This window comes from Pectinophora gossypiella, chromosome 8 (assembly GCF_024362695.1).
Source record: "Pectinophora gossypiella chromosome 8, ilPecGoss1.1, whole genome shotgun sequence".
NCBI classification, from domain to species: domain Eukaryota; kingdom Metazoa; phylum Arthropoda; class Insecta; order Lepidoptera; family Gelechiidae; genus Pectinophora; species Pectinophora gossypiella.
Window position 1 is genome coordinate 1,847,869 of NC_065411.1, and position 22,664 is coordinate 1,870,532.

General features: G+C 39.9%; 1 protein-coding gene across 1 annotated transcript; it reads left to right on the forward strand.

Annotated features, from left to right (window-relative positions):
* The first annotated feature begins 17,974 nt into the window (after positions 1-17,974).
* Positions 17,975-20,044, forward strand: LOC126368963 (uncharacterized). The gene is made up of 2 exons (XM_050013230.1): positions 17,975-19,038; positions 19,395-20,044. Exons 1-2 carry the CDS (start codon positions 18,103-18,105, stop codon positions 19,398-19,400), a joined length of 942 nt encoding a protein of 313 aa, XP_049869187.1. The 5' UTR covers positions 17,975-18,102; the 3' UTR covers positions 19,401-20,044.
* The last annotated feature ends 2,620 nt before the right edge of the window (positions 20,045-22,664 follow it).

Genomic DNA, 22,664 nt, shown 5'->3' on the forward strand with positions numbered 1-22,664 from the left:
GAATTAACGGTCTGCGTTTTCCTTCTAATAATCCACGTACTATCAGCTTAATGGAATCCACGCTTTTGTGCACACATGTTACTTAGAAAAGACAATATGTAATGGTCGACTACCAGTAATCCGTGAACGACTTCCGTGGTCCAGTGGTTGAGCGCTGGGCTCACGATCAGGAGGTCCCGGGTTCTAATCCCGGTGGGGACATATCACAACAATTATTTTGTAGTCCCTAGTTTGGTTAGGACATTACTGGCTGATCACCAGATTGTCCAAGTAAGATGATCCGTGCTTCGGAAGTCACGTTAAGCCGTTGGTCCCGGTTACTACTTACTGATGTAAGTAAGTAATCGTTCCATGAGCCATTTGGCGGCTCAATAGTAACCCTGGCACCAGGGTTGACGAGGTTGGTACTCCACTTCACAACCCACACGATAGAAGAAGAAGTAATCCGTGAGTAGGTAGCACAATAGTGACATATCTACGTCATCGAAAACCACGATGGGGCCAGTTTATAATCAGTGGTGGCTTTAGCAAAATATTTAGGTGGTGTGAGACTTCAAGGTGGCGTCCCTCAGCCCCTCAAAATACAAAACCCAGTTGCTCCCCTCTAGATATGGGGATGACGGCCAGAGTGGACCAATCTTGCTGATATTGGCGCCCCCCATATTTCGGCGCCCGGTGCAGTCGCACCTTTTGCACCGCCCTAGGGCCGCCACTGTTTATAGTTATCACTGTTTGAATAGGCTTACTAAATAGGGTTGCCTCACCTAATCCTGGAGCGTTTTGAGGAAGCAATTTTTTGGTGAAATTTACGTCATCAGGTGCCAACTTTAGACATGGTCTATTTAATAACGGTCAAAAAGAAACTGGGTTGCCTCATCCTACTCTGGAGCGTTCCACAGTCGGTCAAAGTGTATTGAAAAAAAAATGAAAATTTATGTCATCGACTACCAAGATGAAAATCACACCGTTCAAATAGTTAGAATAACCTGATTCATAAAAATTATTAGCGTAGCATTGACGTAGTCAGCATGGAGTCTAACGTAGGCTATGCTACGGGCCGCTCTCCTACTAAAAAGTAAACATTTTGTCTTGGAAATATTTCGTACTTCTTTGTTTTCAAATTAAATTCACTTTTTGGTGTAGATGTCAAATTATAAATGATTACTTTTAAACATTAATATTTTTTATAAAAAATTACCAAATTAAATTAATCTGTACAACTAATTCAAAGATACAATTTTCTTAATTTTTATTCCGTAAGAATCTTAAACAAAGAATTTACTTTAGAAAACTTAAAAAAATTTAATGTTTTCAAGTTATGATGTTACCAAGGGAATTAGGGATTCATTTTTTTTTGTAACCATTAAAATCTGTATTTTATATATTTTGTATACTCTCGAATTAAATAAATCAAAGTCTCAATATACATCTTTATAGCGAAGTTAAACTACATCGCTCAGGTAGCGATAGTGAATTTTAATACCTACATCAATTTTATGCCATGTCGTTTAGTTTCCATATAAATTTGATGACCCTAGCTATAAACCTTCGGAAGATACAGCGAATCTAGTTCATAGTACTTGAAAACTTTGTCTCTAAAGTATATTATAGGTTTTTTATTATTTCATGTTTTATTAGGAATAAAGAAGACCTAGAAAGTTTGTCTTGGGATTTGATAAAGGAAAAACGATAATGAAAATATAACTTAATGTACTTACCTAAAGAGATTCTTTAATAACTTTTAAAAAGCCTGCTTAGGGACGTTACTGAAAAGTATCGGCGCCCGAAGAAAATTAATATACAATCCTGACGCCTCGATTACTCTAGCCATAGAGGCGGCCAATCAGCTCGCGACAACAAACACTTCAGAACCCCGATACCGACCCCGCCGGCGTGGTCGACAATTTCCCTCATTCAGCGCTTATCGCTATCGACCCACTGGGGTCGATTAATTATTTAAAATATTCTGCCTCTTAGGCGACGCCTTGAGTCGACGTTCGCGCCCAACTGGGCATCCCCAAGCCTGTTATCTTAAATTTCCCTCAGGGCTCCCCATTTGTCCGGCAAAGTAGTTAATGCCATCTGCGGCAAATCTACAATAAGTCACAACAAAAAAAGGCCTCTGCGACTGTCGCCGCGGCATGTCGACGTCATTCGTGCCCAACTGTGGACTCTCAGACCTGTTGGCTTAAACTTTGTACTGGGTGAGAAACCTCAGCGCTCCTTATTTGCCCGGCCAAGGAGTTAGTCTTTTTTACCCCCAGTCTAGGCCAGGAGTTTCTTTTTGCATGATCCTTAACATGATGCATGTAAGAAACTTTTTACTTCATATTCCTTGCAGAGTCAAATTTTCATCGCGATCTCTCAGGACACTCGAGAAACTTTTCCTAGAAAGTTGCTTATGTACCGCTGACAAGACAAATTGCATAGGTCAACAAGTTGTTAAAAGTTGTTATGATACCTGGAAGAAATTGCTGTACAGAAATAAAATTGTGAATATTTCTGTGAATATTATAAAGTAACACTTGATTTAAAATCGGAATCGTGGTTACTATGGTTACTTCTCACCAACTCGCTCGAGGTCGTGGTTACCTTGTTTACGGCCTCCGTGGTTCAGTGGTTGAGCGTTGTTCTCACGAACCGGAGGGCCCCGGTTCGAATCCGGTTGGGGACAAATCTCAAAAATTATTGGTCAAAGGTTATTACTTACTGACTAAGTACGTAGTCGTTACATGAGTCATGTCAGGAGCCTATAGCGGCTCAATAATAACCCTGACACCAGGGTTGATGGGGTTGGTATTCCACCTCACAACCCACACGATAGATAGAAGAAGATAGTTACGCCCTACCGATTTGCTATTGACTACACAATCTGACGCATTGACGCATCTAGCCCGATAGACAGGGCAATGTAATAACCGCGGCCTCCGTGACCATCGCCTCGGCACGTCGACGTCTTTGATATCATCGTCTGTGGTCTGTAAGCGCCCTAATATCTAGAACGAGAAGATGTCTAAGAAACTGTGCATGTGGTCTAAGTCGTTTGAAATTCGAACATTATTTTGTTATATACCATACCTGAGCCTCACGCCTGTGTTCCCGAAGAGGTGCTTACCTACCGACATAAAACATCTCAGAGGCTTCTAATAAAAATCCTATATTCAAAAACCGTATGTTTGTTCTAACTTTACGCCAAGTCTCGGAACACCTTAATGGAAAAACTTCTGACAGTTCAGGGAGAATTTGGCTGAATCATTGCGATCCGACCAGAATTTTAATGGTGGTTTAGAAAAAAGGAAAGGTAGAAAGGAAGGGGTAGACTTACGAGAACATTTAAAAACAAATAGAAGTGCAGGTCGTGTCGTATTAGCAGGTAAAGGATTTGCCGGAAAGAAGAGAGGAATGGTAACTACTCCACCGACAAGAGCGCAGCTCTTCAATAATGAGAGAAACAATGAGAGAAAGAATATAAGCTCACGACTATACAGGGTGTTAGTGACTTCGTTACGAAACCTTTGAGGGTTGATTCAGACCATGATTCTCAGTTGATATCAAGTGGAATTTTCCGTCGCATAAGTATGAAATGAAAATAATTAAAAAAGAAAAACACAAAAATGTTCATGAATAGAAAATTCCACTTGATATTAACTCAGGGTGGTATTAATAAACTAATCTCAGCTGAGACTGCCCTCAAGATCATGCTAAAGTCCCTGTTTTTATATAGGAATGTCACATTGACATGATCTTGAGGGCAGTCTCAAAGCTGAGATTAGTTTATTAATACCACCCTCAGAATCATGGTCTGAATAATCCCCCTTGGTATTCGTTACGATGTCACTAACACCCTGTATAGTCTGAGGGACATATATCGCAAGATGAACTAAGTACCCCACCTCACCGAGATTTCTGTTAGACCCACAAGCACGCAAAGCAAGTAGTCAAATGTAACTTTTATCTCAAAATTCGCACAATATTTTTTTAGAAGAAACTTTTGGCAGTCATGAAAAGTGACACTAACCGCTACTTTCAAATGGAAAAAACCAAAACGAATTTATTTCCAAAAACTTTCCAAATAAACAAACACAGCATCTGTCAAAGAGCGAATTACAAATTCAATTCAATTCTGGCGTTACATAAATCATATCCCGCACCACTTCAAGTTCCGTTCAATTCCAAATTTGAATTTACTAACCGGTGGTGCTTGGTTAACTCACGTGGTTTATTCTTAACCGGACCTTTATTAAGTCAAGTACAATTTTAAACGGTTTTGTATAGCTTGATCGCGTATATTTTGTTGTAAGTATATTTGTATACTTCATAATAGGCTACTTTCCAATTAATCAAATCAGTTACTTTTTGCTAAACGTCAAAACACAAATTTACTAAGGAATTTGTATGAAAAAGCACTCTGTGACGTCATAGAAAAACGTGATAAAATGTCGGATTTATTATTACGTTTTTATCGATTCAAATTCATAAATTAAATAGAAAAAAAGAAAATGTTTTTCGTTAGTTCTAGTTCTGTCTTTATTTAGAAATCAGAATTTCATAATTTATCTTGAACGTAGTCCACGAAATAATTTGAATAATATTTTTTCTATTTTTCTTCTTCATGTAGGTTGTGAGGTTTGCCAACCTCTGGTATCCTGGTACTGACGGTTACTGTTGAGCTCAGCTGTTAAGCCACCACAATCGTGCACCAACAAAATGTATGCAGTTGACAACTTATTTTATTAGCACGGTGGCCACCGCGGTGTTTTGGTGAGATATTTGAGAAGCGTTACTATGCACATTATCACTACATAGTATAAAACAAAGTCGCTTTTTCTGTCCCTATATCCGTATGTACGCTTAAATCTTTAAAACTATAGAACAGATTTTGATGCTGTTTTTTTAAACAGATAGAGTGATTCAAGAGGAAGGTTTGTATGCATAATAACATCCATTAAATAGTGGAGAAATACTGTTATTTTTGAGGTTTTTGATGTGATGTCGTAAATAATTATAGATAGAGTGATTCAGGAGGAAGATTGTACGTATATGTATAATAACATCCATTAAATAGTGGAGAAATACTGTGATTTTTGAGGTTTTTAATGTGATGTCGTAAATAATTTCATTTCTTCCTCAGCATTGCACCCGTGTGAAGCCGGGGCGGGTCGCTAGTTATTACTATGAAGTAAAACAGGAGGAAACCAACAGGCAGCGCAAGTTTTAACGAATTCCCTGCATTTGCATCGCGATCCGATCCTGCTCAGACCCTACAGCTCACAATACCCTATCATACATGTATATTACTACGAGAGTTAATTTGTTTGGTATATACGTGTGTTTGGGCTAGCAGCTGGGACCAACGGCATAACGTGTCTTTCGAAATACGAAATCGTCTTATTCTCTTCACTTTTTTTTCAATCTGGAATGTTGTTCACGCGAAAAGCAAAACAGAACTAATAAAGTAAAGAACTAATAAAACTGATAATTTTTGAACATGGAAACTAGCATTGGTGTGAATTTAGAAATACGTGTATTATGTGTGTATGTATTATACTGTGGAGGCTGACATTCGCACACGGAAAGAAGACCTGTCGAACACCCGTCCCGACGTGCTCTGACCTGGTGTGCTCGTGGAAAACGCAAAAGCGGGCGGCCCAAAGAGACCTGGCGAAATTGGGTTGACCGAGAGTTAAAAACTGGCATGTCATACGAGGAGTGGAAATCTGTTATCCGAGCCCTATAACTTAACAGGGGACAACAGGATTAGAAGAAGAGAACATGAATATTATGTAAAAACTGGCAGAAATATTGTGTCTAGTTCATAAAAAAAATGTAAAGTTAAACGATGAAAACTACTTGGTTGTGATAGTGAGGCTAATTAAAACAAAATATTTTTTGAAAGAAAACAAAAACCTTTATTCTTGGCTAACTAAATAATTAAAGTTTCATTGAAAATAAGCATAATCAAAACAAAAAGTATAACTCAAGGAGATTCGCCCAATCCCGTCAATCTCGAATGGGAACTCGTCACATTATGCTTCGGGATTAATCTCATAAAACTGGACGAGATCTTGCGAGATCGGTATTGCATACCCTACTCGCAAGTCTGGCCGTGATCACATCAGTCTTTCTCGCGTTTCAACAGCGCGATACAATTACAACGACAAACCGCCTATCAATCATATTGTATTGTACTCTTCGAGACACAGAGTCGGATTTTGGGGGGCGTTTAAATATAGCTATATATTTAAATACCTCCCAAAGTTGTATAATATGTATATAACATACATTTTCTTTACATGCGTCTTACGTGGTTACATAACCACTCCTCGCTAATAAACGGGATGACCTTATTACCATTAACCGGGCACAAATTCTGAAATCCACGTGATATCAATTACCTATGATCCAAACATGAATTGAATTGATTTAAAGCCTGAACAGGGATTCAAACTCCTAATAATACTTTGTAAATACGTCACACATTATCCGTTCTTCTGAAAAAAAAAGTGTACCCAATTAGCACGTCCTACAAAACCAAATGAAATTTAAAAGGGTCACCTTTACTAGCTACTCTCCTAAACCCGCATGCGCAAACACAAACTTTCTCCCGTCAAAATAAAGACAAGCAAGTATCTAATTACAAACGCAAATACGTACTGTTGTTACTCTGTATCCGTAGCAAGAGCTACAGTGTATTTATAGCACATTACAACTTTACATAGTATCCGTAGCGAGCAGTAGGATTAACGTAGCATTGTTGCTACGCGCGTAGCCGGCCTAGTTGCTACGCGGCCATAATTCAATAAGCTACCCTAGAATTATTCAACCTATTTAATAAATCTGTTTTGAATCGTGCCTTTTATTAATAGTAGCGTAAGCGTGTGATTATTGTGGGGGTTTAAGTATATTAGTGTAGTGTTTAAATATAATAGCTATGACGCGAAAATTTAGGTTAAGAATTTGCATTTTAATGTTTTTTTTTAAGTTTGAAAAATTTTCATTAGTCATGATTTATTTCAATGTTTTTTGGGTTTTTTACTAGTAACTACATGCATATTGTCTTTAAATAAAAATTAAGCAAAATTAAAAATTTTGAAAAAACTCACGACGGTAAAAATCTCATCGAAAAAGAATAAAATAACTCAAAACCCCCGACTTAACCCAATTATTATGTAACGAAATATTATATTAGACTTAAAAATACTTTCTAAAAAGAGTTGATATCTCGAGACATCGGTAATAGATATACTTAAGTACCTAAACAATGAATATGGATGTTTACAGTTTTTTCCTAACGTGTCTGTTTCTCGAAGATATACTTAAATGTAGCGATAATAATTTTACCATAATACATAACCGAGGAATAACCGTCGGGGGCTGCCATTAACCCAGCTAAAGTTTTTCTAGTGACGTGAATACAATTATTGAAGAATTGTAGATGTTTAACGACGACATAAAATACACTTATGAGTATGATTAAATTTTTGTTGAAATTTCATATAGAAAAGGCAGCCCCCGACGGTTATTCCTCGGTTATGTATTATGGTAAAATTATTATCGCTACATTTAAGTATATCTTCGAGAAACAGACACGATAGGAAAAAACTGTAAACATCCATATTCATTGTTTAGGTACTTAAGTATATCTATTACCGATGTCTCGAGATATCAACTCTTTTTAGAAAGTATTTTTAAGTCTAATATAATATTTCGTTACATAATAATTGGGTTAAGTCGGGGGTTTTGAGTTATTTTATTCTTTTTCGATGAGATTTTTACCGTCGTGGGTTTTTTCAAAATTTTTAATTTTGCTTAATTTTATTTCAGACTTTTTAGAGAGCATATACGAATTATAATCTATATAATGTGTAGGTAAGATCTCGCAAAACAATAAGTGTGATTCATCCTACCACATAATATTAAGTCCCTTATTATATATTATACAGTTGCTTTCTGTTTGAAGTTACCTCTATAACACTCATCTGAGAACATGCACCAATCACCCACGAACTCATTCCTGAAATCCGCATTGAAATCAGACAATACGTTTTAATTTTAATAATATTGCAATATAAACGTTTCACACTAATATAGCAGCGCCTCCTAGTGAGTTAATATCATAAGACTTATCTTAGACCATGCACCATTCAACTACGAACCCATTGCTGAAAACCGCATTGAAATCGGACAATTCGTTTTAATATTATTGCAATACTATTTTTCACTAATATTGTAGCACCCTCTAGTGAGTTAAAGACGTAATTTTTATTATTTGGGAACATGCAATAAGCTACCGCGTACACATTGCCGAAAACAGAATTGTAATCGGACATTTCGTTTTGATTATATTGCAACATTGTTTTGCACTAATATTGTGGCGCCCCTAGTGAGTTACAGCCATGACACCTGTCTAAGAACATGAATTCATCAAACACAAACCCGCTATTGAAAACCGCCTCAAAATCGGATCATTAGTTTAAAAGATAGGTGGTAACATTACTTTGCACAAACGCACACACAAACATATCTCACCCTAAACGCATATAAATGCTCCGTTCCGTCGTGGGTAATAAATGTAATTAAAATTATACTAACCGTAATTAACAACACTTTGCTTTACTTAATACATAACATACATAAACTGCCTATTTACATCCCACTGCTGGGCACAGGCCTCCCCTCAATTAACCGGAGGGGGTATGGAGCATACTCCATCACGCTGCTCCACTGCGGGTTGGTGGAGGTGTTTTTACGGCTAATAGCCGGGACCAACGGCTTAACGTGCCCTCCGAAGCACAGAATCATCTTACTTTTTCGGACAATCAGGTGATTCAAGCCTGAAAAGTCCTTACCAAACAAAGGACAGTCTCACAAAGTGATTTCGACAATGTCCCCATCGGGAATCGAACCCGGAACACCAGATCGTGAGCCTAACGCTCTAACCACTAGACCACGGAGGCTGTTTACTTAATACTACCTGATTATTGAGTGATGGGTTCAACTTTATGAATTAAATGAGGATTAATTGGATGAATTTGATTCACTTGACCACACAATCCACGTGCCACTTATAGTCGATCTTGATTTTTCTTTAATCTTCGCCAATCACTTCGTATTAATTTATCTACAATTTATTGATTGTGATCTGGGATCTTCTCTGAAATCTGGCTCGAAGGACCATGAATATGCCATCAGGCAAAAAGGCATATCATAGCCTTTTTACTGATTTTTAAGGGATTTAGGTAGCAATGAAACAGCACCGTGTTCGACGTAATTACGTGTAATCAATGGAACCGAAAAAAAAACGCCTGTCAAAAACAATTAACTAATAAAAACTATTGCAAATAAATTGATATTATAAATTGAAGAGGCGTTTCGAATAATATTTATTCTAAACACTAATATTGTGGCGCCCCCTAGTGAGTTACAGACATGACACTTGTCTAATAACATGAACTCATCAAACACAAACCCGTTATTGAAAACCGCATCAAAATCGGATTATTAGTTTAGAAGATAATTAATAACATTTCTTTGCACAAACGCACACACAAACATCTCTCACCCTAAACGCATATACCTGCTCCGTTCCGTCGTGGGTAAAAATCGCTTGTACAATTTTTGTTCCAAATCCGTGTCTGTTTTGACGAATATCTAGATTAATTGCTCTCTTTTGTTCACCAGCTGGAAATAGTCGGATCAAGTCGTCATAATTCTCGATCACGATGACGTCATCAATCCTAGATTAGATATATTACTCATTAAATAACGAGGGACCATCTAGGCCCTTTATCAGCTGTTTGTATGGAATACTTGAGTCCTATGATTAATTATCATCATCACCTGCCCATTAACGTCCCCACTGCTGGGGCACGGGCCTTCGCTATAGATGGATAGGGAGATCGGGCCTTAAACCACCACGCGGGCCCAGTGCGGATTGGTGGTTATTAACGACTGCTAATGCAGCCGAGACCAACGGCTTAACGTGCCTTCCGAAGCACGGAGGAGCTCGAGATGAAAACTTTTTTTTTTGTGGTCACCCATCCTATAACCGGCCTTTGCGAAAGTTGCTTAACTTCAAGAATCGCAGACCGAGCGCGTTAACCGCTGCGCCACCGAGCTCCTCTTATTCTACGTACTTACCGAATATTTTTATGATATAAAATAGTGCATGTTTTGGGTTAGGGATTACTATTAGGGACGTAAGTATTACTCAATTAGTAGTATGTACAATCATGATGTATGCATATGCAGATAATTATATACCTAAGAATTATTATAAATGAAAAAGTAACTGTCTGTAACGGCCTCTGTGGTTTAGTGGTAAGAGCGTTGGTCTCTCAATCTGGAGGTCCCGGGTTCGATTGTGGGTGGACCCAAGAACCTTGTTCAAAAGAAGTAAAGTATCAAAGCTTGGAGTAGAAATCGATGGAGGTAATTTAGCCGCCCCGGACAATTTCCAAACGGTTACAATAAAATTTTGGTAAATGATGGTAAAAGCTTTCTCATACGAAACATGGTACACTTAAATCAAAGCTATGATATACAGTAGGTATTATATTTCTATATATAATTATCATTATTATATATATGTTGTTATGTAATGTCTATTTTTCTCATCACTAATTTAAGAGCCACGCTCTTGTCGGTGTAGTATTTATGCTACATTTTTAGGGAAAAATAGGGCAGTGGTTTCCTTTCCTTGCGTCCCGCAGAACTCTGTCTGACACGCGTGGGATGGAGCCCAGAGTAGTGTATTTCAAAGCCGTACTAGGACTGGAGGCCTAGTACGCCGTCCTCTGCCTCTGAATAGTACTGACAGTTTGTTTGTTTGTATAATCTTTATTGCTTTTAAATACAAAGAAAATTTACATATAATTTATCGTTTGATAAAGCATAGGCGAGCTTATCCCTAATTGGGATTTCTTCCAGGTAACCTTGGACAGCCTGGAAGGAACTCAGTGGGCCGGTGTTATCACGCAATAAATAAAACAATAAAACAGTCACTGCTGCCCTCTGTCAGGTTCCAAGTTACAGTCCCTGTGACTTGCCCCTTCCGTCCCGCATTGATTTTTCTGTCAAGATCGAAGCAAATAGTACTACATAGTCTCCGTTTACTCAATTCCATAGTAACTAAGTATTTTTTATATTTTTTATAAGAATACAAAAAATATTAGTACAATAAAAACCCTACAAACCAATTCCTCGGTTTGTCTGTGGGAGTGGATTCCGCTTAAAGTTATTATGTATTAAAATACTTACAGTTAACTTGTAGCTAAGAATTATTTATATAGCTCTTCTGACGTATATCGAATATTATGTAGTTTGGGTACTAGTTTTACATAAAAAAAGTCCGTCAAATAATCCTCCCTTCAACATGAAAAATTTCCTCCATCTCATAAATGCATGGATATTTGTATGAAATTATGATAGCTTCCATTATGGCGATGGCGAGACCGGTGCACTATCGCAAATGTCCCATTTAGTATGCATAGTGTCAGCCTGCCGGGACTACGTGTGACGTCACCGGGGTTAATGAACTTGCTAGTAGCGTTAGCAGAACACGTGTGTTTAAGGTAATAATGTGAATATCGCCGCTTATAAAACGCGCTTTTATGAAAGATTTTCGTCAACAAAACAACGCATTTCTCGGGAATGTGGGTTTCTCACGAACTTTATGTAATATAAAAAAGTATAAAAAGCGAAGGTTGGTGGTAGGGCTGGAAGGGGAAGACCTAGAGGGACGTACATTTACAGGTTCAGTACGATCTAAACCGGCTTGCGTGTACGAATCGATTGATGAAAGTGGAGGAAGCAAGAGAAGTATGCCAGGATCGAAGCAATTGGAAGTTCATAGTCTCTGCTCACCCCGGTGGTAAATAGGCTTGTGTTTATATATTTAACTGATATAAAAAAGTACCTACTTCTCAAACGGAGAGCGCCAGTTCGATCCCCAGTCCCAGACTTGCACCACTGAGTTATTAATTTATCTTAAGCGTAGTTTTTACTAACACAATTGGCTCGACCATTATAGACGGCGATACGGCTCACGACCTATCACGTTGGTCTAACAGAAAGCTCTGAGAGGCGTGGGTACTTAGTCCGTCTTTCGATGGATGTACCTCTGTCTTCCCCAATTGGGATATAGTTGTGTGCTTTACGGTATAGTACGGTGTGGTGATTTTGGTTACCCGTGCTTAGGGAAACCTACAAAGAGAAAATTTCGGACGAGACTTGAACCCGCAGCTCTCGTCAAGACGGGACGAGCGTGTTAACCATTACACCACCGGCCTCCGTGGTCCAGTGGTTAAGCGCTGTGCTCACGATCCAGAGGTCCCAGGTTCGAATCCCGGTTAAATTAGGGATCACAAAAATCACTTTGTGATCCCTAGTTTGGTTAGGACATTACAGGCTGATCACCTGCTTGACCAAAAGTAAAATGATCCGTGCTTCGGAAGGCACGTTATGCCGTTGGTCCCGGTTACTACTTACTGATGACGTAGTCGTAACATGAGTCATGTCAGGGGCTTAAGGCGGCTCAATAATAATCCTGACACCAGGGTTGATGGGTTTGGTAATCCACCTCACAACCCACACGATAGAAGAAGAAGAAGATTACACTACCGGGTCCTCCTCCTGTCCATGCAAAATTCTTTCGATCTATGTATCGTCATTAAGCCGTCGCCCGTCAGATGTTTTTCGTTTTAAATTTTCTCTTTGTGGTAAAAAATATTTTCTTATTACAACTCTATATTTTAATTAAAACACATAATGGTGCTAATTCCTGTAAATACCATCTAATTTTATTTTAAGTTATATCTGTCATTTTCTTATCCGCCGAAAAGGAAAGGGACGGGTAATCGACAAGCATAAAATTTATGGAACACACGTCAATTTTAAGCACAAATCTAAACCAACCGTCTAAAAATTTTACATCCGTCAATAACCCGACACAGTTAAGTAGACAGCACGTCAAACGGATTGCATACCAGCGACGTACCTTTTGATTCGCCCGGGTTATTCATTCATTTACTCATTCTGCCTAAAATTAAGAGCTGTGAATCATCCGTCCCTTTCCTTTTCGACGGATATGAAAATGACGGATATAACTTAAAATAAAATTAGGCGGTGTCTGCAGGAATCGGGGCCAATGACGGGTTCTTATCGCGTTTAAAACAGGGATATAAGACTCCCGATATTTCGACACTGTTGCAAGTGCCATGATCACGGGATGACTGATGAGATTGATTGATTGGGAGTCTCATATCCCCATTTTAAACGCGGTAAGAACCTGTTATTGTGTGTTTTAATTATGATAATAACCGCGTAAACTTAAAACAATGTATAAATTAATCATATGTATTATGCAGACAGGCAGTTGCTTCTGTAGAAAACTGGACCGGTCAAACTTCAGGTTAGGTAAGCAGACCCTGTGAAAAATCGGGATAATGCTAGGGTGATGATGATGAAATTATTAGTAAATCAATAGAGTAGTGTTGAAGGGAATAAGGGTGTTTTGAAATTCTAAATTCCCTACGACGCTACTGGCTGGTAGTGTAGAAGGGAATAAATATTCCCCACGGCACAACTGGTAGTGCGGCTTGGTAGTGCGGTGGGGAAGAAGGGATATTATGCACTATTGAAGCCATACCAGATGTTCTTATAAAAGGTTCAGTAAGATCTACTCTGGGCCGGTGTGCTCAACTCAACTCACTAACTCTAAGTAACTCTATAAACTCTCTCTACTCTCTCTGTATTTAACTCTATAATTTGCCGGTAGTACGTGTCTGGCGCATCAATAGACGTTGTGTGCTCATTTCGTCTCCGCGGTGCATGCGGCCGCCCGCACTTTTCTTGTACGTCATACGGACGTGGTGGAAGTGGATGAGAGGTAGCGGATTGAAGGTACTTAAATAAATAAAATTAACATACATACATACATAAACTCACGCCCGTAATCCCTAATGGGGTGGGCAGAGCCACAAGTAATCAAAGACAACTTGCAGCCACTGTTGATACGAAGTCCAAAGATGGATATGATGAACCTTATGGTGATAAGGGATCAGCCTATCGCCCATAACATTAGTCCATCATGTTAGAGGACACAATCCCTCTGTCGGTCTTTACGACATGCCTGGGAAGAGAAGCAGCTGAACGTGTTCTATGTTTTTTATATGCTCCCAGAACAGCATAGAAGAAATAAAATTAAAGTTAAAAATAAAAGTAAAGAAGCGAAGTTGACACCTTTAGAAGATATGAATGCATGGGATTAACTGTCTGAGAACTGATATTAGGCAGCTAAATTACTCAATTGTATACCAATATTTTATGTTTCCTTTTATTTTTTTTAAAGAACGTCTAGGGCCCTGTGCCGAGGTTTTTCTGGCAGCTTCTTTTCCCCGGCTATACAGGTTGTGAGAAGCTGCAGTAGTTTTAGGCGGATGAGACGTTCGTTATGTAAAATTGACGATTCAAAGTGTAACTATGTTACCTATTGAATAAAGATGTATTTGGATTTGAATTTTGAATTTGAATTCTATACAAGCGGCCTGTGGGCTACTTTCACGCAGAAACAATACAGCGCGCTGCGCGTTCAATATAACAACGCGTTCAGGGTGCTGATTGGGCTGCCGCGGCATTCCAGCGCGTCAGGGATGTTCGCTGAGGCGCGGGTCGACTGCTTCTGCACCACAATACGTAAAAGATGCACATCACTGTCTCGTAGGATCCGCGCCAGCCCCAACAGAATCCTGAGCATGATTGTAAGTAGGCTGGACTGTCCGTACATGACTCATTGCTCCATGAGTCACTTGTACAGGAGCAGTAAATAAATGTCTTATTTTTATTGTGTATGTGTGTGTATTGTGTATCTATGTAACACTAATATTAGTGAGTAAGAAATAATTGTTACTAACAACCTGGGTCCTGGGTAATAAAAATTGTTTTATTTTATTTAATTTAAAGTTAATTTATTAATCTCCCTAGCATTTTCCCGTTTCTCACAGGGCCCGCTTACCTAACCTGAAGATTTGACAGGACAGGTTTTTTGCAGAAGCGACTGCCTGTCTGACCTTTCAACTCGCGAAGGGAAAACCAGCCTAATACAGGTTAGGTCACATACCTCCGAAAACGCATTTCTCGGGAATGTGGGTTTCATTCACCGCTGACCACGTGATCATTTATGATCCAAACACGAATTCGAAAACAAATTCGACAATCATTGGTGTTGGCCTGTGCTGAATTCGGACCTGCAACCTCAAAGTGAAAGGCAAACGTTTTACTAACTGGGCTGCCACGGCTCAATTAATTAATACACATCTCCCTAGCATTATCCCGTGTTTTTCATAAGGTCCCCTGAGTGGGATAAGAACTCCCATTTGCGGGATTTGTCTTAACATGGATATGCCTCCCAAATCTAGAATCTCGAAACACAATATTCGAATTTTTATTAAACGTTTATTTTTATTTTGTGAATTATTTTAATAATTTGTAGGTTACGATTTTTTTTTAAATTGCGGAACGCTCCATATAGAATTCCAGAGAGAAACAAATTAGAGAGAAACAAAACATAGCCTCTGTCACTCTTAATCCCTTTAACTATGTCTATTAAAAAATCACGTCAATTTGTCGCTCCGTTTTGCCGCGAAAGACGGAAAAACAAAAACAAACAGACACAACACTTTCCCATTTATAATATTTGAATGGACTGGATGTATGCTACTCAGGTTCTATGGCGATCTTGTGACGTAGCGAGTAGGCACCGCTACTTCAAAGGCGCACCCCTGATTCCGGGCAGCAGCAGTATCAGTACTAGTTGGAGGCCGAGGAAATGGATTCTGGTAGGGCTCTAGCTAAAACATCAACGATTGAGAAATTGGTCGGTGTACTGCGGAACGGAATGCGATTGGGGCAACTACCGTTCTACACGCCCTATCTATGGAGTATTGAAAATGGGAATCCACCGACAAGAGCGCAGCTCTTAAATAAAGAGAGAGATGGATGTATGAATGTTCAGGGTTCATCATCATCAGCCCATTAACGTCCCCACTGCTGGGGCACGGGCCTTCCCTATGGATAGATAGGGAGATCGGGCCTTAAACCATCACGCGGGCCCAGTGCGGATTGGTGGTTATTAACGACTGCTATTGCAGCCGAGACCAACGGCTTAACCTGCCTTCCGAAGCATGGAGAAGCTCGAGGTGAAAACTTTTTTTTTGTGGTCACCCATCCTATGACCGGCCTTTGCGAAAGTTGCTTAACTTCAACAATCGCAGACCGAGCGCGTTAACCGCTGCGCCACCGAGCTCCTCAGTTCAGGTTGACCCCAAATAACCTATATAACCTATCCCGATGATTGCTTATGACTTAGGCCAACCCCTAAAGGACGCACTGCGTTGTTTGTGATCTCTTCAGGTACATACCTAGCTTACCTATAAAGGCTGTATCTACGGGGCTCAGCTCACTGCCTGTTCCCTCGCCTTTTGAAGTATTATCCGCCAGCGCATGCTACCCAAGCAGGATTTGTCACAATACTATTATGCTCATTTATCTGCCTTTGAGATGATAAAGTTTTCGTTAATCTTTTGTTAACTAAAATATTAACATAAGCTCTAGACTATATCCCAATGGGGTAGTCAGACGTACATCTATCGCAAGATGAACTAAGTACCCACACCTCACCGAGCTGACAAACATATAACTTACTTGTAATGTATAAATGAAAAAATATCACCAGAAAATTAAAAAAAAATACACATATTAATTAGCATTTCGCCGCGGTTTCTTTCGCATTAAAATTAGGGTAACGCGGTTCCCTTTTCCTAATTTATCAATGTTTAGCCTCCTACCTTAAAAATGCGAAAAGTCCCATATAAAATTTTACCACCTCTGAAAAGGTGTTGCGGGCAGATTTCAAAAAAAAAATTGGTGCACGATTTTTTTTGTTAGTCAGACATTCCGCGTACCAATTTTTAGCTTTCTACCTTGTAAATTGAGGAATGCTCCACCCCCCATTTTAGGGAAGTGAGGGGAGGGGTTAGAAAGAGACAAAAGTAGTGTATGTCACTTACCATCCCTTCAACTATCTCCATTAAAAACGTCACGTCACATCGTCGCTTCGTTTTGCCGCGAAAAACTGACAAACAATCAGACACTCAGACACATACACACACACACACATACACACACACACATTTCCATTTATAATATTAGTATGGATAAGCGTCATGATGATGATTGCAGGCATATAAACATTGGTGCTAATTCCTCTACACACCATCTAATTTTATTTTAAGTTATACCTGTCATTTTCTTATCCACCGAAATAGAAAGGGACGGGTAATCGATAAGCATAAAAAAAAAAAAAAAAAAAAACGTACGTAATGTGTGGTAACGAGCCGATATTTATTCATATAATTATATTGAGGCGAATACACTACATCCGGCCAAGTAGTTAATTCCGAAAAAGTAGTAAATGCCATCTGCGGCAAATCTACAATAAGTCACGTCAAAAAAAAAAAAGAATACACTACAAAGCCTATTGTAAAAGACAGGTTGATCAAATACTTTTTCTTAAGTTTTCATAATATTTACCTCTAACGGCGCCATATAATGCCACTCACGTATATAAGGCGTGTAAGTAATGACAAATCCAGAGATGATGAATCGGTCCTCTCTATCGCCCTATCTATCAAGAGCTCAATCCCGCGATATATGTCGTGCATGGAAGAGGGGAGCATTTGTCATGCGATCGGGAATATTAAGGTCATAACTTAAGTTGACAGGGCAGCAGTAATTGTCAGTACTATTCAGAGGTGGAGGACAGGAGTCCAAGTACATACACAAAGAGCTTATACACGTCCCACGTCGGAGGGGGTATGGAGGACTCAACCGCGCTGCTCCACTGCGGGTTGGTGGAGGTGTTTGGGCTAGTAGCCCAGGACCAACGGCTTAGCGTGCCTTCCGAAGTACGTGTGATATATGTGTGCGTATAATGTCGGTAGATGTGTGCTTAATTAGTCTCGCAATAAACGTATTGAGAACCAGACGTGTCGTTTTACTGCATATACTACAACTGGCTGACGAGGATTCGTAACGCGTGCAATTATGTCGGTGGGAAAAATTGAAACTTTTTGTGTGTCGTCAGGGAACTGGACATCGTATATGGAACGTCTGGAGATGTATTTCAAAGTAAATAAAATCGCGGCGGATATGCAATTACCAACATTAATTGCGGTTATGGGTGAAGAGGCCTACGATTTGCTAAGTAATTTATCAAGCCCCAAGAAGCCGTCGGAGTTGACTTTGGACGTCGTAACGAAACTGATGAGCGAACACTTGGAGCCAAAACCCTCATTCATGGCTGAGAGGCATAAATTTCGGCATAGAAGACAAAGAGAAGGCGAAAGTATAGCACAGTACGTCACGGAACTTAAAAAATTGGCTAAGTTTTGTGAATTCGGTACAACATTGGAAGATAATTTACGAGATCAGTTTACGTGTTGTCTTAATAGTGAGTTAATAAAACAAAGGCTTTTTGCCGAGTCGCAGTTAACATATGCAAAAGCGGTCAGTTTGGCATTATCGTTGGAATCGGCGGAGAGAGATGCAGCGATGGTGGTACGTACGGGTGCGAGCGAGACGGACGCCGGTTTAGGCGGGGGGGTAGCCAACGCTGCAGCGGGATCGGTGCATTCCGTCAGAACGGTGCCATTTCGGCCGCGTGGCGGAAAAAGATTTCCGGGTGCAGGAACAAAAGAAAATTTTACCAGGATGACGTGTAAGACGTGCGGTAAAGATAACCATACCAATCAGGAATGCCGATACAAGAATTTTGCATGCAGTAAATGTGGGCGCATCGGGCATCTAAGGCGGGTGTGCCCAGAAAAGGGCGCGCGGCCGCCCACCTCCAGCTGGAGCGGCCAGCAACGAGGGGTGCACCATGTGGAAGCGGCCCTGGACTCACACGACACCACACACGACGAAAACGAGTTTGAGGTCGATGAAGAGCTAAATCATTTGAGTTTAAACGGTTACAAACCGGTAAGCATTGCAATGTACATAGATAATAATAGAATTCCTATGGAGATTGATACAGGGTCGGCAGTTTCTTGTATTGGTGTAGAAACCTATAATAAATATTTCAAACATAGGCAGATTGAACCTTTTAATCTGGTGCTAAAATTTTATGATGGTAGCAATATTGTACCCTTAGGGGTTATAAAACCAGAAGTTAAATATCATAATACCGTGAAGCATTTAGAATTGTTTGTAATTAAAGGAGCAACGACTACATTACTAGGAAGACAGTGGCTAACGGAACTTGGCATACAGATACCCCTGTTTCACAATAAATGTGTTGGACAGGATAATAATATATTGTTGGAATTGTTCGGCAGGTATAAGGATCTATTTAATGGCGGTTTGGGGCGGTTCACGGGCGGAAAAGCGACATTGCGAGTGCGGGACGGAGCGGAGCCTGTATTTTGTCGCGCGCGACCTTTGCCTTACGCCCTCAAGGAGAGGGTGGACGCGGAACTCGACCAGATGCTCCGGGACAAGGTCATCGAGCCGGTGGACACCTCGGAGTGGGCTACGCCCTTGGTACCGGTACGTAAAGCTGACGGGGGTTTGAGGTTATGCGCGGATTATAAAGTGACGTTGAACCCGGCCTTACTGGTTGATAGATTTCCCTTGCCGAAAATAGACGACCTTTTAGTGAATTTAAACGGAGCTCAAGTTTTCTCAAAGATTGATCTGTCGCAGGCATATAATCAGATAGAATTAGACGACTCGAAAAAGTTTACAGTTATTAATACACATCGGGGATTATTCCGCTATAACCGGTTAGTGTATGGCCTTTCCTCGAGCCCGGGAATTTTTCAACGTATTATGTCCACTTTATTAGGCGATATACCACAAGTCGAAGTATTTTTAGATGATATAATAATAGGGACGGTAGATGAAAAAACACACATATTGGTATTAGAAAAGGTTTTACAAAGGTTGCATAACCAAGGAATAAAATTAAAGAAAAACAAATGTTACTTCTTTGAAAATCTATACGTCTTAATGAGAACATTAATTTATCCATAGATACGTTCTTACTGCATTACCGAAACACGCCCCATTGTACTACAGGGGAGAGTCCAGCGTCGCTAATGTTAGGTCGGCAGTTAAGGACTAAATTGGATGTAATGCGACCGGACTGTGAAGATAGGGTGAGGAAGGTTCAACAGAAACAGTCAGGGAACCATGGCATTCAGCGAGAATTGCACCTGGGAGATGATGTTTGGCTACGCCAATACCAGGGCGAATCTCGTTGGCTGCCGGGGCGAGTTACACAGCGGACTAGCACAACTGATTATCGAGTGACAGATCAATTAGGTAGAGAGTCCCATAAACACATAGATCAGTTAAGGCGGCGTTCAAGTACGTTAGTTTACCCATCAAAACCCCCAGCTTTGCAATTACCAAGGGTGGATGATGTTCCGATGGTGGGAGCCACGTCTCCGAAGACACCGTTGCGTGAAGCTATATCACCTAACGGTAGGATTAATTCACCCGCTGCTGCAGAACACTATGGCACTCCGGTGCAGACACCTAATACTCCAACGAGTCCAAGTAGTCCCAGATCGCCCACTCCAATCGTCGAACCGTCCCAACCAAGGCCTATTAGAAATTGTAGACTGATTAAGCCACCTAGGTATAAGTTTTAGAATTTAGAAACAGCCTTGTGACACTACTTATTCCAAATAAAATGCAAATAAATAATAACAGTGATACAAATGTTTTATTGTACGTGTTAATATTGGTGTACTTACATTCAGATATGAGTTGCCTTGGTAATATTACTTAAAGATATTAGTATTGCTTACTTATTATGTATTTTTTTGCATTTATGTAGAGGAAGAGGTAGGGTAACTTGGTGATTAATCGAACTTGTCGCTGAAGATTGTTTACTTAGAAATAAGATGCTTACTGATGTACATACTTTTTATTTTAAGAAGAGAGTATTGTGATATATGTGTGCGTATAATGTCGGTAGATGTGTGCTTAATTAGTCTCGCAATAAACGTATTGAGAACCAGACGTGTCGTTTTACTGCATATACTACAGTACGGAATCATTTTATTTTTCGGACAATCAGGTGATTCAAGCCTGCAATGTCCTTCCTTACCAAACAAAGAACAGTCTCACAACGTGATTTCAACGATGTCCCCATCGGGAATCGAACCCGGACCTCCAGATCGTGAGCCCAACGCTCTGACCACTACACCACGGAGGCCTAGTACGGCTTTGAAATAGACAACTCTGGGCGCCATCCCAATCGCGTCAGACAGTGTACTGCGGGGCGGAAGGTAATAGGGAAACCACTGCCCTATTTTTCCCTTAAAAGTAGCATGGAGAATGCTCCACTGACAAGAGCGTGCCTCATAAATTAGTGATGTGATGAACTTAAGCTCACGAGTATATGGGCATTTCTACGGGAAGGGCCGATTGAGTGATTCCAGTGAAAAACGTACCTGTAGCATCTAATTACGTACTTGGAAAAAATACTCACGTATTTATAGGACTCTTGGCTTCGTGGAGAGTAATTTAGAAGACCGTAAAGTTTTATAAAAGCGTCAAAAAAAAATCCCGAAGTTTGAAAACGGGCAGAATTTGGCTTAAAATGACGTGAAGCCATTCCAGAATTGACTCGTTATTGCTTCATAACTTCTAAACTACTAGTTTCCAAAACATAATTCCAACGTTCACAGAACAAGGAATAGTTAATAAAGCTAAATACGTAATTGTGTTTATTGTGAACCTTTTAGTTTTAGTACAATAACATATTTTAATTTTGAAGCCAGCATGTGTCTCAATTCGGTGAAATTAAGTTTTGTCAACTTACATCACTAACTACGCGAAGTACTATCATCACTACCCGGTTCCCGTGGAGAGCCAGGTGCGCCCGAGTGCCCGAGATGTGTGGATGGGCGGACTGCTGCATAGAGGAGAGTTTTTCGAAGGGTCGAAGTCGTTCGTTTTTTTTGGGGTAGGGTCAATTCTAAAATCGGTGGAAGATATTAATTTTGTTTATGAAGTATTTAATAATATATGTGCTAAATTAATTAAGTATTTAGGTGATATTTGACTGTATGTTTTGTATTATTTGATTTAATTGATAACTTTACTAGATAATTGATGAAATGTGATATTTTCTCAATTCGATGGGTCTCAATTCCCTAGAAAATGGGGCACCGAATTGAGAATTACTTGCACCGAATTGAGATTTGATAATGTTTACATAACAAATGGCATCACGCCTGTTACCCCGAAGGAGTAGGTTAGGGAGAGGGTTAGTTTATTATTATTCTGAGAACATTATTAGTATTAGATGTAATAATTTAATCAAAATTTAAAGCGAATAAAGCAGTTGGCCAGAACGTATTTGCCGGAGGGATGGCTCCAGTGGAAAGTCATTCCTCACACGAGACAAGACTTCTTAGGCCCAAACTTGGACCCGCTTGTTCTGAACACAATTAGATTTGCTCTCTCGAGAGTCGAGCTTGCAAGAGCATATTGCCCAGAATGTACATCCCTCCCGGAGAAGACCTACCGGGATATGAAAATTAAAATACTGGGATGTCCCTTTTGTGTAGGTCTCATAATTGGCACACCTT

Coding starts and splice junctions, on each gene's coding strand:
- LOC126368963 (XM_050013230.1), top strand. CDS start 18,103: ATGTCGGTGGGAAAAATTGAAACTTTTTGTGTGTCGTCAGGGAACTGG.